The following is a 16,509-nucleotide window of genomic DNA, read 5'->3' as shown; positions in this document are numbered from 1 at the left end:
AGCACTGCTGCTCCAGTAGGAGGAAATTGTAGTGACTCCAGCCAGTCTTTCACTTTATTCTTCTGCTGTCCTGATCCCTGTAAATATTTCTGTACAAGTCACTGAGAAAACTTTATTGAGAAGATTGACACCGATCACTGAGCGTGCTGATCTTTAAAAAAGAGTTGTACTTTCCTTTTCTTCCTTTTCTAAGGTCTGGCAGTTGCATACAAAAATTAATCTCAATTCGGGAGCTTGCTTTCGTTACAATTACAAGAGACTTCTGCATGACTTGAGCTAACTAATTAAAATTCTCATTAAAGTCTGAGCCATTGAAGCAAAGAGCTAATACATCATTTCTCTCCACTTTACAATTTATATATTTTCAGCACCTAATAGCCTTCACAGGGATCATTTCATTCATTCATATGCCTCTAAGTAGTTATATTCTGGCCCATATTTCCAAAACTGGCTCTTATATTTGGCATAATTGTGGTGTTCCAGACTCAAAAAGCCCATCCAACAAAGTCCTCAGTGTATGTGCACATGTGGTTTCAGTTCAGTTAGTTAGTTGAGATGTAAAATTTTCCAGTGACTGAAGATAAATGCTTTTGACCATTTAGGCCCAGTTTCTGATGCATGTGATGACAGGATTCCTCTCTGGTGTCTCAGAAGCTGTAAAGCTCCTTATATTATGTCAGTTTAAGAACATGGGGCTCTTCCTCACCTATATTGCTCTTTGAGGAACACTACTTGTTCTAGACATCTCTGCCCCAAAACTGTTTTCTGTGGTGTTGACAAGGTATTGAATACATGAAAGTAGCTACCCCTGAGATTTTGTATTTAATGGGAAAAAGTTAAATGCATCTATACACAAATACATGATTTTTGGGTTTGTGTGTATATGTCTGGGAGGAGATGAAGTCTCAAGATCTGTGAATAAATGCTTCTCCATGAAGAGTGTAATCAGAGGAACAGCTTCTTATTTTAACAAGCAAGCTCAGGTTAAATACTGAAAATTATTTCTTTTTTTCCCTTTCACCTGCATGGACTTCCAGCCATATCTGCACACAGGCCTATTACACAGCTGTAAGTGAGAAAAAATGTAACTCACACTGAAAACCTCTGTAAATCTTTAGCTCGGGTTTATTGGCACTGCCCCTAACCATTCTGATGAGTAGTATATGAATTTTCACAGATGCCCCTCAGAAGGTAACTAAAGAAAAACATTGATCGATTTCAAGTATATCTTACTATCCTTTCTAGTGTTTAATTGATCACCAAGTGCATTGGAAGTGAAGCTGAAGGTGTTTTTTAATTAAATGTTTTCACTTCTTTTCAGTATACCTCTGCTCTGACCTATGATGCTGTTCAAGTGATGACAGAAGCTTTCCGGAATTTACGTAAACAGAGGATTGAGATCTCCAGAAGAGGAAATGCTGGAGATTGTCTTGCAAATCCAGCTGTACCCTGGGGTCATGGTGTAGAAATAGAAAGGGCATTGAAACAGGTAGCTTCCCTGGGGTGGATGCTGGGATGAGTGCATGTGGGAAGTTCTCTATAAATGCTTGAAAATATCTTCTAGTCTCCTAACCTGTCTGGATCTTGCTGGGAGTTATGTGGAAGTGAAGTCCTCACGAACCTGGCTAAGATAATATATTGCATATGGAATGACTCTTACATTAATGTTTTTGAAATTTCAATAATCATTTGTGGAAATAAAAAACCTATTTTCTGAGAAGAAACAAACTTAATTCTTCTACCACTTGCATCTTCATCTATTATAGGTTCAGGTGGAAGGGCTTACAGGAAATATCAAGTTTGATCAGAATGGAAAGAGAATCAATTTTACAATAAACGTCATGGAGCTCAAAAGTACTGGTCCTCGGAAGGTAATTTGAATTGTCTTATAGTGTCTTTAAAGCAATGGGATCAGGTAGGTACTGAAACATTAATTAAAGCACAAGTTGTGATAATAATTATTCATAGGTGTATTCTACAGTGGTCTTGCAGAGTGAAGTAAACAAATGTAATATTCCTTTCTAACAAATATGAATTATTATTTCTGGCAAGTACTACATAAGAGTGTTTTCCTTTCAGTTTGTGGGTTAAACTTTTTTTCTTTCTGATCTGAATTGCTAAATGTGAGCGAGCATTTGGAGAAATATGCTTCTGAATGACAAAAGCTGGATACAGCTTTTAGTGATGTTTTTATAAACGTGTTTGTGTTTCTGTTCTAATTTCAAATCTCTCAAGAAAAAACAGTTTCTCATGTTTTGCTAATCTGGAGTATTTAAATTTTACAATGTGTGACGTTTCTACTAAAACCTGTTAATATGTGAATAGAATGGTATACCTGTCCTAGAAAAAGTAATGTAAACAAATGTCATTACTTCAATCTTTTTAGTGTTTGTTGTAGCCTTTCACTACATAAATAGAAATTCTTACAGTGGTAAATCCATAGCTGAAATAGTTCTCTGGGAGCACAAATCAAGGGCACAGTAATAAAATGTTTTACCTTTTCCAGATAAGTTCATATTCACTAGTGTCTGTGCATCCTATCCACTCTCTTTAGATTGGATATTGGAGTGAAGTGGACAAAATGGTTGTGAATCCTCTTGATGGCCCTCTTGGAAATGAGTCTTCAGGACTAGAGAATAAAACTATTATTGTCACCACTATTTTGGTAATTAACCTCCTATTTTGTCAGAAGACAGTCTGTCCGACAATGACTTGTTTCTCGACATTCTGTTAGTTTAAATGTACTGTCTTTTTATTATTTGGGTTGTGAGATGTTACCAATTGTGATGCATAATAAAATCTAGAAATTAGGGAAATGTATGGGATTCAGCACGCAGTTTTGATTTGTAGAGGATGAACGGTCTTTGATTGAACATCCTAGAAAGTTATGGTTTTTAAAACTGAAAATGGAAATTAAATATGTGCTTTCAAAGGAGAGGAACTTCTGAGAGGCAGAGAATTTAGAAAACAGATTTTAGAGAATAGATTTTGACAAACAGCAAAGAGACTGGTTCTTATGCTTCAGGATTGTAGCTTCTATGGATTGGTAAAATGTAAAATTAAACATTAAATATTATATTCTGGTTGTTTAGAAAATTAAATTATATATTATTATAAAAGAGCATTTTTCTGTAAATTACACAGCTTGTTTATCAGTTTGAACAACCCTTAGGTTAGCATAGGAATTTCTCTGGATGCGAGAACAGTCCTGTAGCAACTAAACAAAGAGAAAATACATTAATCCAACTTATGACTCATCACCAATTTTGCTGATGATAGAACTTTAGTACATAGTTATAGATATCTTACCTATTGTTTGTATCACAATTTAATAAAATATAACCTTGAGAGCCTCAAGTGTTTTCTCAGAGACAGATGTGGTTGTGAAATAGAAAATAATTTTCTTGTATAAGACAGCAACAAAAACAACTAAATAATTTGCCTTCTTCCATCCAAACTGTATGAGAGAAAGAAACTGATTTTGGAATTTACTCTTTCTTCTCTGAATGCGTAACTCCTGTTAACATTCATGGTCATTATTAACATACTTCTGGGAATCACTGTGCCTGTAAGTACTGCCATTTGTATATGACTCTGGAGAATGCAGCTTTTAAATGTGTTAAAGACATGTGCCATTCATAATTAACAACTAATGTATACATGGCATGTATGATTCAGATGGTATTGGCTCTCTTTTTTCATGTGTAAAAGGGCACATACCAATCTGTGAAGTGTACAACAGATGCACCTGTCTCTGTCAAGTAGCTAAGGCAAGTTCTTTCTGTGCAGGAGTCCCCATATGTCATGATGAAGAAAAATCACGAAATGCTTGAAGGAAATGATCGATATGAGGGCTATTGTGTGGACTTAGCTACAGAAATTGCTAAACACTGTGGATTCAAATATAAGCTCACAATTGTTGGGGATGGCAAGTATGGGGCAAGGGATGCAGACACGAAAATCTGGAATGGGATGGTTGGAGAACTTGTTTATGGGGTAAGAAAATCTTCTATAATAAAGCTATTAAAGATAACTAATGGAAGGAGTGGGATTTGGTTTCATTTTCTCTGTAGAGTGTAGGAAAGTTACTTAATTTTATAGGAATTAATAACTTAATGGCATGAAAAATTTTGGAAATAAAAAATGAAATTACATTTCAAATGCAAATAAAGTTGGGGGAATGTGAATGCATATTTCATCCTTCTCACCAGGTGAAAAGCAAAGTACTTTGCTGAACTTTTAAATGGCATATCCTGTTAAAAGGGCATATGTAAAAACAAAAGCTTGGAATGCACCAACCATATGGCTCTATGTATTTCAGTATGAGTTCAACTAAAAATTTCTGAAATTCTCCACAGGATGTTCTCGGTGAAACAAATGTCTCTGCTGTCCTATTTTCTATTTGTGAAATGCCATAGAAACTAAACCATTTTTCGCTCTGTTCATTGCATTAGCTATTATTTGCTTTCTTTCTTCCTTTACAGAAAGCCGATATTGCAATCGCTCCATTAACTATAACATTGGTGAGAGAAGAGGTGATTGACTTCTCAAAGCCCTTTATGAGCCTGGGGATATCAATAATGATCAAGAAGCCTCAGAAGTCCAAGCCAGGAGTGTTTTCATTTCTTGATCCGTTAGCATATGAAATCTGGATGTGCATTGTTTTTGCCTACATTGGGGTCAGTGTAGTTTTATTCCTGGTCAGCAGATTTAGCCCATACGAGTGGCACACTGAGGAATTTGAAGATGGAAGAGAAACGCAAACTAATGAATCAACTAATGAATTTGGGATATTTAATAGTCTCTGGTTTTCCCTGGGTGCCTTTATGCAGCAAGGATGCGATATTTCGCCAAGGTTGGTTACTCACTCATTTCAACTTTGTGCATTTTTGGTCTCAGCCATCTCAGCCAGAAGAGGTTCATGGTGCATATATTTTCATTCTTGGAGATAAATTAATTAAAATGATTTTTCCCTCCCTAAAGTCACAGAAGTCCTTGAAGTGAAAGCACTTGTCTGTGGCATAGGGTCAGGATGTAGTTGATCGACTTTGCCTTAATGTCGATCATAAATCTGCCAAGTGAAGTTATATACACCATGCAGAGACTGTAAAATGCATAAGGTTCACATCATTCCATGCCTTCTTGGAGGGGTACCGTGTTTTTGCTGCATATTCCCATTTTACAGTTGACAGTGCATGTGGTTCGCCACAACTGTAATGGGAAAAAGGGGTAACATACTAGTCACGAACTACAGAGGCAGCACTTTCCCTCTAAAACTCACTGCATATCATAACATGGTTATTAACACACTCTTATTCCCCAAGAGAGCCTTGAACTGAAGTAAAAGTCCTGTGATGGCTCTAATTTCATGTGGATATTTGCAAAACACTATTTTTTTCCGTGGCCTAGTTTTAGAAAAGTCACAAAGGAAATGATGAAAATTAATCTGAAGGTCCAGTTTATAAGTGCTTTATTCCTGATGGATTTTCTTCTACTTTATTAGGGACAACTGTAAAGCACTTAAGTTAATTCCTTTGCAGTTCATTAAATATTCTATTTTGCTTGTGCACAAGTCACAAGTGGTTCTAGCCTTGATTCAGCGAAGTGGTGAGTAGGTAAGTAAATAGCTGCTTGCTGCTTGAAGGAAATACAGTAACAATTTAAATAGGGCAGCCAGGTTTAAGGAAATCAAACCAGAGGACTTAGTTAAAACTACTTGTTATAATTACATTTCTTATAAACATCCTGAAGTAAGACAGGGAACAGGTCAATTACTAGTGAGTCTAGTGGTTGGTGGTCAAAATAAATCAAACCAAGGCAGCATTTCTTAGATATGAGGTCATGCATCCCAAAAGGCAACAGTAGGTTTTCAAGTTGTTCTACCACAGCAATAATAGCATTTATTGTGTGAGAACTGAAGCAATTCTCTGTAAAGGCTACTGTATCACAGTGGGAGATGCCAGCCTTTATGGTGAAAGATGCAACGCATTTGGCATGTAACCCAGTAAAAATTGTGTACAAGAGACAAATCAGTGAAGAGGGCAAATCGCTGCAGATCATGAGAAGTTGTGTAAATTTCACTCCTGTGGGGTTTTTGTATTAATTACACACTTCACAGTTGGAATTGCCTGCTAAGTCACATATTAGTACAAAATTATTTTTATTGAATCAAGGCTGTCATAGAATTATGATCTTTTGATCATAAGATTATGATTCTATGATCTTTTGATCATAAGATTATGATTCTATGATCTTCATAGAATTATGATCTGTTATCATTATTATTTTACTATCTATGAAAGCACAATGGTTGTTTTATATGGTTTGATAGGTTTTGAAAGGTAGTGCAAGAATACTGATAGAAAATGCTCATCATAAAAGGTGCATGAAGCTCAATTTAGGATATTCAATGTTTAGTTTCAATGAAGCATTTCACTTTTATTTCATTGAAACCATGATTTTGAGGGAGGTGGTTAGTTTGTATATCATACTTTTATTATAAAAATAGAAAAGGGCTGAAATACACTTCTTGTTTCTGGTTTTGCACCAAAACATTTCGCTATGGAATTTGGACTGCCTGCAGATGAATCATATTAAATATAAAAAGAACAATCTTCATGCATGAACAAAATACCTTTCTGAAGTTAATTTTGTATTACTGCAATAATTTCTCTAATAAAAATGACAACTGCTCTAAGACTTTTAGAGGAGACAGGTTACTAGGGTTCCCTGGCTCTGGAATAGAAGGTGGTGCTGAGTAAGACTGGACCACCTGGAAATGGTCTATAGGAGCAGTTCCAATGTTGCTTCATGGGAAGTAGAGGAACAAAAGAGTAGAATAATATATTATGTGATAATTATAACTTAGAGCAAAGTTTTCCTCATCTTTTCTGAGATGTGAGTGTGCTCTCTATTCTGCCAGATAATGCCTTTCTAAGTACAAAATATAGTGCATAAATTTATGTAATTTTTCCACTGAAATTTTTATTTTAGTACTTAAAGGTCTAGTAAATTAGGGGTTTCTAAAGTATGGGTTCATGCTAGCACATTTTAGAAACTTTTCAAAATGTACATAAAAAAGAAACTACTCATTTAACTGTGACAGACTGCCTGGAAAAATTTTGAAAAAAAATGACACCCCAAATAATTTTACTTGTAAAATGCCATGTGGGAGCATAATTTCTGTATTGGTATTGACCTTATTCTTTTTTCACAAAGTCAGTGGCAACTTTGCTCACAGATCATGGACATCTGTAAATTATTGTCAGTTATAGAGGGTGTCATCAATACAATACAAAGTGTCATAAAATTGGCAGTTATTGAATACACACACTGACAGATTTTACCTTGCAAATACCCAATATAATATATTCAGTATATCTTATATCTCAATATTTTACTTGTAGAATTGCTTTATATTCCAATTACCTTCATTTAAAGTATGTGGTGTTTTTTCAAAGGTGACAGAAAGCATTTTTGCAGAATATAGCTCACTTTAGAATGAGCTTGAAATATTTTTTTTTTCCTGTGGTCCTTTGAATAACATATTCTGGGCCTTATCTGACTTGATTTTAGTATAGTAGAGTGAATTAGTGAGTCTGTTGGGACATGGAATAAATCTTTTAATGTCAGAATTGTGACAGAGTTTTTGTGTAATAGCAATTAGAAAAAAATTATTTGTCCAGAATTGGTTCTATTTATTTTTTTTCCTAGTTTGGTCAATCCACTTTGCATAGCTATGATTTTTAAATGTCCATATATCTATCTATATATATTCTATGTCAGAATTAGTTTGTTCTCATTCACAGTACAGTAGACTGGGTGATTCCTAATTTGTTTACTTAACAAATGGAGGAGGGACATACCAAGACAAATCTAGGCTACTGCAGTGCCCCAGTACTAGAATTTTAGCTACATGCACATTTCTGCCAAATAATTAAACATATCTCCAAAGATTGTGTACTTCTTCCTGTAATGTCTTGTTTGGAAACAAAGGGGTAACTTATTTCAAATTTTAAAGGATCGTGAAAAAAAAAACCCAAGTTTGACAATACTGTAATATCAATATTTCTCTTATATTAGTTTTCTATTCTTGAAAATTACTGAGTTGACTTGTGTGCTTTACACTGTTTTGTATATTTTCTTGAGTTCTCTTTTCTTCTTTCTTCTTGAGCAGGAGAAGCAAAGCACAGATCCATAAGAGCCCACCTGCTGCTGTTATAAACATCAGATTATTATTATTACTATTTTTAAAAATATACTTTCTTCACCATTTTTCTGTATTATCATTGATTGTTTCATGTCCAGTCCTCAGTTTGTTAAATGCTTGTATCTTCCAAAAGTCATACGCACTTTCTAGCCTATAGATAATCCCTGGGCAAGCTTTTCTTACAAATGATGCTATTTGTTTCTCAGTACAGAGTGTGCACAGCAGCATAAGCCATTGTTTTGTGGAAACCGGTCTTTGTCTGAATGTCTTAGGAAAACAATCAAGGCCCTTGATTTTAAAGTGCATATTGGTTTATCTGCTGATTTTGTTTGATCCTCATCATAATGTCACACAAAATCACTTCAGAGGGAACAAATAGTTTGTGTTAAATATAGCACATTATGATGGAAGCAGTTTCCTTCAAGGGTTGTCAAAACTTTGAAGAACTGGATCACTAAGTTCTTCCAGAAGTAAACTCTGGAGTCCTGATTTCAGCAGAGTCCCAGGAGATCCAGTGGAGAGTGCCTTGATTTCCCATCTGGTGTGCAGAGCTGGACTCTGAGATAGCCTGAAATGCTTCCCTTTATTATACTGCACCATTTGCATAAAACTGATAACGTGTTCCTTTTTGGGGATTTCCATTTCACTTTACAAATCCATTTCATACTTGTTACTAGGTCCCTGTCGGGGCGCATTGTTGGAGGTGTGTGGTGGTTCTTTACCCTCATCATCATCTCCTCCTACACGGCTAACTTAGCTGCCTTCCTGACCGTGGAGAGGATGGTGTCTCCCATTGAAAGTGCTGAGGATCTTTCCAAGCAAACAGAAATTGCTTATGGGACATTAGATTCTGGCTCCACTAAAGAGTTTTTTAGGGTAAGAATCTCTACTTTTTAGATTTTTTTTGATTGTTTTAAGTAGAAGTAGGTCTTCACTCATGTAAATGTGTTTTCCCTTGGCTTTATTAAAAGATCGCTATGAAAGTGGGATTTACACAGCTCAACTCACAAATATAAGTGTTCCTGTCTATTTTTAATTGCCACGTTTTATATTTTATATACAAATATAAGGGTCTTGATATAAACGTGCAAAGGAAAATTACCTAAAAAAATACTCCACTATACAGTGAAAAACAAGGTATGTTTGAAGAAGGAACTTGTTGTCATTTATCTGTTTAATAGCTCTGCTATATTTTAGGTACCCATACAGTGAATAAGAGCATGGGAAAGGTGTATATTCATGTCTTAATAAGTATTCTACATGATTTTTCAAGCTTACCAAGGGGGAATGGGATATAATCCTTCTGGCTACTGTAGAATATACATGCCTGCTTTTATATATAGAAAACAGGTCTTTGCATTACATTAATGCCTTGGAAACCTGTCGGTTCTTACCCTCTGCCTCTGGGTATTGCAGTTTTAAAAATTCATGAAACTTTCAGTGTGTGAGTCTTAGGCTGCCCTTGAGACATCAGCTAGCCTGGTGAAATCCATCCAGCAAATGAGTGAGAGACTATGACTGCTGACAAAAAAACCCAGAACAGCCTTGCCTTGTCTGTGTGCTCCGTGTGTCTCTCACTCTACGTAGAAAGTGCATCTGAAGTACTAAAATAGAAAGAAACTTCTGTTTTCATGGTTTTTATTGCATGATGTTACATTTAACAAAATATATTTTAAAATAGTTATAAATAATTCATTTACATTTCAAGCATACACTGACCTGAAAATGAAATTAAACAGGTTCTCACAGATATTTTTTATATACTGTATAATTAGAGCAGTAACTGCTAGATTATGGTTTTCACTGGGTCCTGTAATGCATACTTAACTGGTAATGGACACTAATTAGGAATAATACTTGTCTCAACTGTAAAAAGTTTCTGATTCTGAAGTTAGATTCTGTAATAATACCTGCTGCTGACTGCTTTCCTGTTGGCTAAACCAAAACTAAAATCAGGTGTACAAACTGGTAAAAAGGAGATTGTGTTTGTGCTAAGAGTATTTAGAAGCATTTAGAAGTATACAGATACGTTTCTGGTTTTGTGAACCTAAACTTTTTAGAACATGGCTTTACTTGGGATTGAATGTGAATTAACAGTAGGTCACTTCTGAATAGTTTGTCTTAAGAGATTTTCAGTGTTTCTTTTTTAAACAAAAAATAGTTGTATGTGCATACATTTGTATCATACAGTTGTACTCTTAGCACATGTGTATGTATTTCCACTTTTATACAGCTAGTGTTCCTGGTGATTGCTTGAGCATTAAAAGCTTACTTTTGTAAAAATTAGGTAGAGGCTTTGTGAGGGCACATTCTTCATCTTTGGTTAAGTTACCTTTGGCTCTGCACAAACAAAACTCTAATGATCTCTGGAAATTTCTACTCAGCAATTTCTATCACAATTTGGTACATTATGTGCAAAACAACTTCTTAGCCTGCTGCATCTATCTACTATTTTCTAAAAACCCCTTAAAACTTGTCCAGTTACTTTTCATGAAATAACAACTGTCAGAATTACTTTTTAAGAGGCCTGAGACTCAAGTTCTGAGAATGATATGCTCTGCTGAAGACAATGTGAAGGGAATCTCTAGCACTAAGGAGACTAAAATTTCACCCAGAGTATATCTGTATTCTGACTGGATTGGACTGGATGTGTGATTTTTATATGACCTGAAATTAGCACTCAAATTCTTTGAATAGCTGAAAACAACTTGTGTATATTTTTAGCAGCAGGCTAAAATGGTCTGGCTTCTTCTCTGTCACTCAGAAATTAAAAAAACATATGGGGTTTTTCAGTCAGTCTGTTTTCAGGAAGTGGTGTTATTTACAAGTTTGTTTTCTGTCGATGGAATGTGTACTGAATCTTTCCTAGTAGAGCCCTAATTCCTGGGGCAGCACAAAATAAAAGGCAGTTGGGTACTGGGGGTGAGAACGGTACACTGAATTATCTTTGCTACTAAAACATGGTTTGTGATGATACATTAAACAATTGAAGAAGAGATGTTTCACAGTATTTTTCAAAAAGAAACTCTCAGCAATTGCCTAGATGGTAAAAGTTAGCTGAAAAATCCTCTTCTGAAGAGCTGAATATAAATGTGTGCAATGTTAATGGAAAGAAGTGAGATCAAGCCTTTTTCTAGCTCCTGTGACTGCTCATCACATATCCAGCAAACAGCATACAAGCTAGTCCATGTCACTTGGGGATAACATGCTTGGCATTCAAGAGAAAAAGATGTGTTGCCTTTGCACTTTACTCCAATTTAGGTAGGCTCCCTAGCTTTAAAGGTTGCATGGAGCAGTAGGAGATATTCTTGCCAGCAGTGCATGGAGCATCCGTTGGCACTGCTTCAAGAAACATAACTGATAAAAAGGAATGAAAAAGCATTGTGCTCTGGTGTTTCTAGTGCTGCTTTAAGATGAGAAGCAGAAGCTTGGTACATCCTATATAGGAAATGCCAGTACCAAAGTAATGGATTTTTAAATATTTTTAAAAGAAAAAAAGTGACAAATAAAAACTATTGATCCAAACATCAGCAAGATACTATTACTTGTTAGTAATAATCTTATAGATAATTTTATAGCTATAAGAGAGAATTTCTTCTTTAATGGCGCATCTGTCAGGTCTCTGTAAATAGCAGAATGTGTAGTAGTTTTCCTCAGGAGACCTCAGAGTTGGCACTAGCAGTGTCTCAAGTACGATCCGGGTCTAAAGAGCTGTGTTCCACTGAGTTGGGATATTTACCACTTCTGATATTTGCTAATGCTTCCACTTTATAGATAGCCCTTGTAGAGTTTTTAGTGCAATTGAAAGCCTAAACAAAGGTGTATATTGCATTGCTTTTGCATTTTCTTTTGGGTTATGGGCAAAACAACAAAGTATATGTGGCCATGGTTTCCCCAAATGCATAATTTTTCCTCAAATCAGTAGTGAATTGTAGTGATGAGAATGCAAGTAAATCTGCAAGCACCACTGGGAAGACTCAGGAGTCTTTTCAGTTGTTCTTGTGCAGGTGTATCATCGCCTCTCTAATTGCTGGGACACGGGTACTACGTGATGGAGAGGTAAATGGTGGGCAGTGGAACATCGTCTCTCTGGTACGTCCTGGTGGCACTGTCCACAGTCACAAACTGTCCTTGTCCTCGGCGATTTCCCAGTTTGTACATGCATTAGCCAGGGCACAAAGCTGAACTTGGAAGGGAAGTCACTAACCCAACAAGACAGTCTGCTGCTCACCTGCCACTGCAGAAGCAAATTTTAAAGCATTGTCTGTATGTTATAACTCCTGAAGTTGCCTCGCTTGCTTTCATGGGCTACAGCACTGGAAGAAAGAATCCAAGTAAGTATGAAGGCATTCACTGGAACATTTCTGTGCTTCTCACCTGCTTGAAGGCATAATGAAAATTAATGCCAGAATGACACAACGAGAACAAAAGTTAATTATTTTTACGGTTCAGTCATATTTTTGCTATATGCCTAGCTCTGTTCATTAAAGATATGTACAAATTGGGTAGACAAATTAAATCAATCATCCTACCTCTTTTTCCGTTCCAGAAGATGGATTGTAGCTGGTCCTATAAGTAAGGTAATAAAGCATCTCAAAAAAAAAAAAGAAAAAAAAAAGATGTGCAGAGCAATAACTAGATTAATTTACTGTCTCTCTGCATTAGTTTTTGTTTAAAGTATCTTCATATGTACCTATTTTTCAACCGGCAGTGTGACATGGACAGACCAATCTGTTTCATTGTAACTGTTTTGGTGGCCTTTAAGAATAGATCCTCTGCCAAAAATCAAAGCAGCAGAACTGCTCCATAACAAATAAGTATACTTTACCTTTCACTGAGAAGACTGTTCAAGAGTTGCTTATTCTTGCTGAAGAGGCAAGAGTTACAGAATGAAAAGATGGGCATTGGAAACATGCTGGAAGGATGACAATCCTTATAATCTTGTAGAGAAATCCTCTCACACAGTGGAAGGCCAGAAACAAAAGTAAGAGCTGACAGGACCTCTTGAGTCATTTCTCCTGCAAAAGTGTTGTCTGTTGGGAGGCAAAGAAAATTTTTCCTGAAGGAAAATAGCAATGTCTTTTCTGAGTATCTTCAACAAAGTCCAGTGCCTCTACTTTTGTAAGTATTTTTAAATATTTTTTAATTTGTAAAAATATTTATGTTAACAATTTCTTTACAAGAGGGGATGCAAAAAAAAGGCATACTGAAATTTCTAAAAGAATAAAAAACCAAAACCACTGGAAATCTTTAGTGAGAAGAGAAGAAACATGATTTTGTTTTTTATTAAATTGAAGTAAAAAACTGTGAATCATACCTCAGCCTCAATTTTTGAAGTGTGAGATGTAGAAGAACTATAGAACATATATTTCTAGAGTTTCATTTTGACTAGCTCCATGGAAGCCTCTGAGAGGTGAAGGAGTTGAAAGACTCAACCATGAAATATCCTGTAACATTTACCATAGATTCTGGTTGACACCTGAAAAGGCAGAAAGGGTGTAGAACTGGGACTTCGTGGATCTGCAAAGCAGATGTGGCTGGAGGTTGTGTGTTTGGCTCTTTAGTTTGGCAGGAGGAAAAAGTCCATAGCTAAAATAGTGAGGAGAGTCAGATCTGAGCACTGAGTTAGTGCAAGGACTGCCTTTGCACCCAATAGCATATTACTGAAGATATGCATGTACTTTTCTCTGATAGACAGAGTTCAAGTGATTAATTTTCACTTGTCTCTGGGTTTTTGAGGCCGTTGCATCTGCAGAACACAGAAGAATCGATTTAGGCCATTTTGAAAGTTATTTTAAGAGAAAGAATGCAGTAATCAGTACTTTCTTTTTCCCTCAAAGCAACACTTTTTGTTATTTTTCATGTTGTTTTTTTTTCCTCTTTCCACATTACCCTTGCTATGGTTAGTAACATCTTTTATTTTCCAGACTATATGTATTTATTACTAGTTTATTCTCAATTTTTACAGTATTTTATAATTATTATGTAGATTTTTTTCTTCTCAGTGTTTATTTTCCTCATGTATTAATCCTGAAGGAACAGAAGTGTACTTTGTTTGCCATCCAAGATCTTAGTTTACTTTGTACAAAGGCATTAATATTTCTTTATCTTTTCTGAAGATAATTTTCTCCCAATTCTATCACACTGTTTTATGGTAAGCATTTTGATCATAGTGACAGATCTGTGTTTCTTTTGTTTTTTTGCTGACTGATGGTTTCCAATTTTATGCAGATTTTGTTATTGCTCCCAAATTGTTGGATAATGCTTTTGAACTAGTAACTTTCATTTCTATCATTCTAGACATCAGAATTTTCCACTTCTCGTATATAATAAATAAATAAATATTTTTTCCATAGTCTATGTTTTGACATCTCAATTTCCTTTCCTGCTAATCCTAGTCATTTCTGTCTTATAATGTTGTCAGTTTAAAATGTCATCTGAAGCTGTGCATGCTGTGCAGTATTTACACCAGAAGGGCAGTAGTTTGAGTGCTTCCATTCCTCAGTCCAGGCAGTGTGTTTATGGTTCTAGACTCCAAGAACAGCATTTGCAGTTCTCCATAGATTTGTGACAGCATTTTGTGTTTTGGGATTTAGTTTATTCCCCCTCCCCCAGTATGGGTGCAATGAACTCTTTTTCAGAATTGTAGAAATTAGGTTTTTGTGACATTTATCTGAATTTTTAAAGAAATTACATTGAAGTGATCTGCTTTGATTTTATCCTGAATGGTGGGGAGGAATTTCAGTTCTGAGGAAACTGAAATTAGTAAGTCTCAGAGGAGGAGTCATTTCAGCAGTTATTTTAATGGAAGTTAAATTATTTGGGAACATACCTTTGTAAGAACAGCCTTGGTCACTTAACTCCTTAAACCACATGGAGAATATGATGAATATATAAGGTCATTGTCCTGCACATTTCTGAAGAAAATTATTTTAAGTGAACTTTTGAGGAATTAATTCATGAAGTAGAATGTTTTTGATTTTTTATTAGTAAGACCTAATATGTTACAGATATTTTGGTAGCTCAATTAAGTAATGGAAACTGAATTGCCATAAAACTTCTTCTTAAGAAGATGAAAGTAATTTTTACCATTACTGAATAAATATATCCATATCTTATAAAATTTAGAACTTATATTTATTTGAATTTACCTTAAGTATTCACTCAGTATAAACATAGTGTTTTAAAGTACTTAAATCTTCAGCTAATTAAATTAAAAAATAGTTCCTTTCTGTGGTGTTTTTTTTTTTTACCTATTAATATTTGATTTACTGACTAAATTAACAAGTTTTGGTTTTCATTACACTTTCTGGCTACTGGTGACATTACAACTTCTTGTCCTTTTGTTCATTATGGAAAGTCACCAAGATGATTTCATAAATCATGTTTGAGAATTGGAGATCTGCTCCCTCAGTATAAGATCATCATCTAGTAGAATGTTAGTAGTTTGAGGAGCTATTTCAGTCAAAGGCATACTAATTAAAGCACCCCAGTTTTAAGAATAATAGGTCTTTGAATGTCAAAATAGAAAAGTTATCTGATGACCCACAAAATAAAGTTGATAAAGTTTTGCATAAATTAATTTCCTAATTAGTTTCTTAATGAACATAGTATTCTACATTGGAATTGGATGTACTCTGTAATAACAATCATAAAATAAATTTTAGATATAATAATAAAGTCATCCCAATATATTGTAATTATGTGTGGAATAATTTATATTTATTAATCTGTATTAATGATATACTTATGATTTTTAAAGTTTATTTAACAAATTTTTTATTGTTGTTGTTGTTTTCATAGTAAAAATGCTCAGTAGTAACATGATACTTTTAAAAAAGAGTTCCTGGGACATTTTTGTATCAGTGTATTGCTGTAGAAGTCATTAGTAACAGGATAAAAAATGTTCATTGTGAGTATTAGGGTCTTGTACTGCCGTGTTGGTGTTGATTGCAATACCAAAATTATAATTAGCTTCTAATATTTCATGCATAGACTGAGTGTCACCTTGCAATAGCAATCAGCTGCAGTAATTAAGAGCAATGCAGGTCATTTCCATCCTCTTGCATTCTTGTAGTCACTATGGCAGTCTAGAATGGTCTGTAATCAGTAGTGCATTTGTAGGGTGGAAGCCCAAGTTGCACACAGGGCATCCTGCGTGTACACAGAATGCTAGATGGCCTCTTAACAGTGGCATATTCTACATCTACAGCTCTGCCTTTCAAATAAATACAAATTCTGAAAATAATTAAGGAAGTAAAGTGGCACAGTTCTGAAAACACATTGTATGACTAAATATA

At 35.1% G+C, this 16,509-nt stretch overlaps 1 protein-coding gene across 7 annotated transcripts in view; it reads left to right on the top strand.

The window, feature by feature from the left end:
* Positions 1 to 16,509, top strand: part of GRIA2 (glutamate ionotropic receptor AMPA type subunit 2) — an 89,554-nt gene that overhangs the window by 64,912 nt on the left and 8,133 nt on the right. For 6 of the 7 annotated variants that reach the window (XM_030948436.1, XM_030948434.1, XM_030948432.1 and 3 more), the window contains 6 exons: positions 1,322 to 1,489; positions 1,767 to 1,871; positions 2,555 to 2,665; positions 3,790 to 3,996; positions 4,485 to 4,855; positions 8,887 to 9,085. In XM_030948436.1, the coding sequence (XP_030804296.1) occupies positions 1,322 to 1,489; positions 1,767 to 1,871; positions 2,555 to 2,665; positions 3,790 to 3,996; positions 4,485 to 4,855; positions 8,887 to 9,085 (1,161 nt within the window). The remainder of the gene's footprint in view (positions 1 to 1,321; positions 1,490 to 1,766; positions 1,872 to 2,554; positions 2,666 to 3,789; positions 3,997 to 4,484; positions 4,856 to 8,886; positions 9,086 to 16,509) is intronic. The other variant, XM_030948437.1, reaches the window with a different exon arrangement.

Source organism: Camarhynchus parvulus, chromosome 4 (genome assembly GCF_901933205.1).
Source record: "Camarhynchus parvulus chromosome 4, STF_HiC, whole genome shotgun sequence".
In the NCBI taxonomy this organism is placed as follows: Eukaryota; Metazoa; Chordata; class Aves; order Passeriformes; family Thraupidae; genus Camarhynchus; species Camarhynchus parvulus.
The sequence above is the reverse complement of the archived record's forward strand: the minus strand, read 5'-3'. Positions and strand labels throughout refer to the sequence as shown.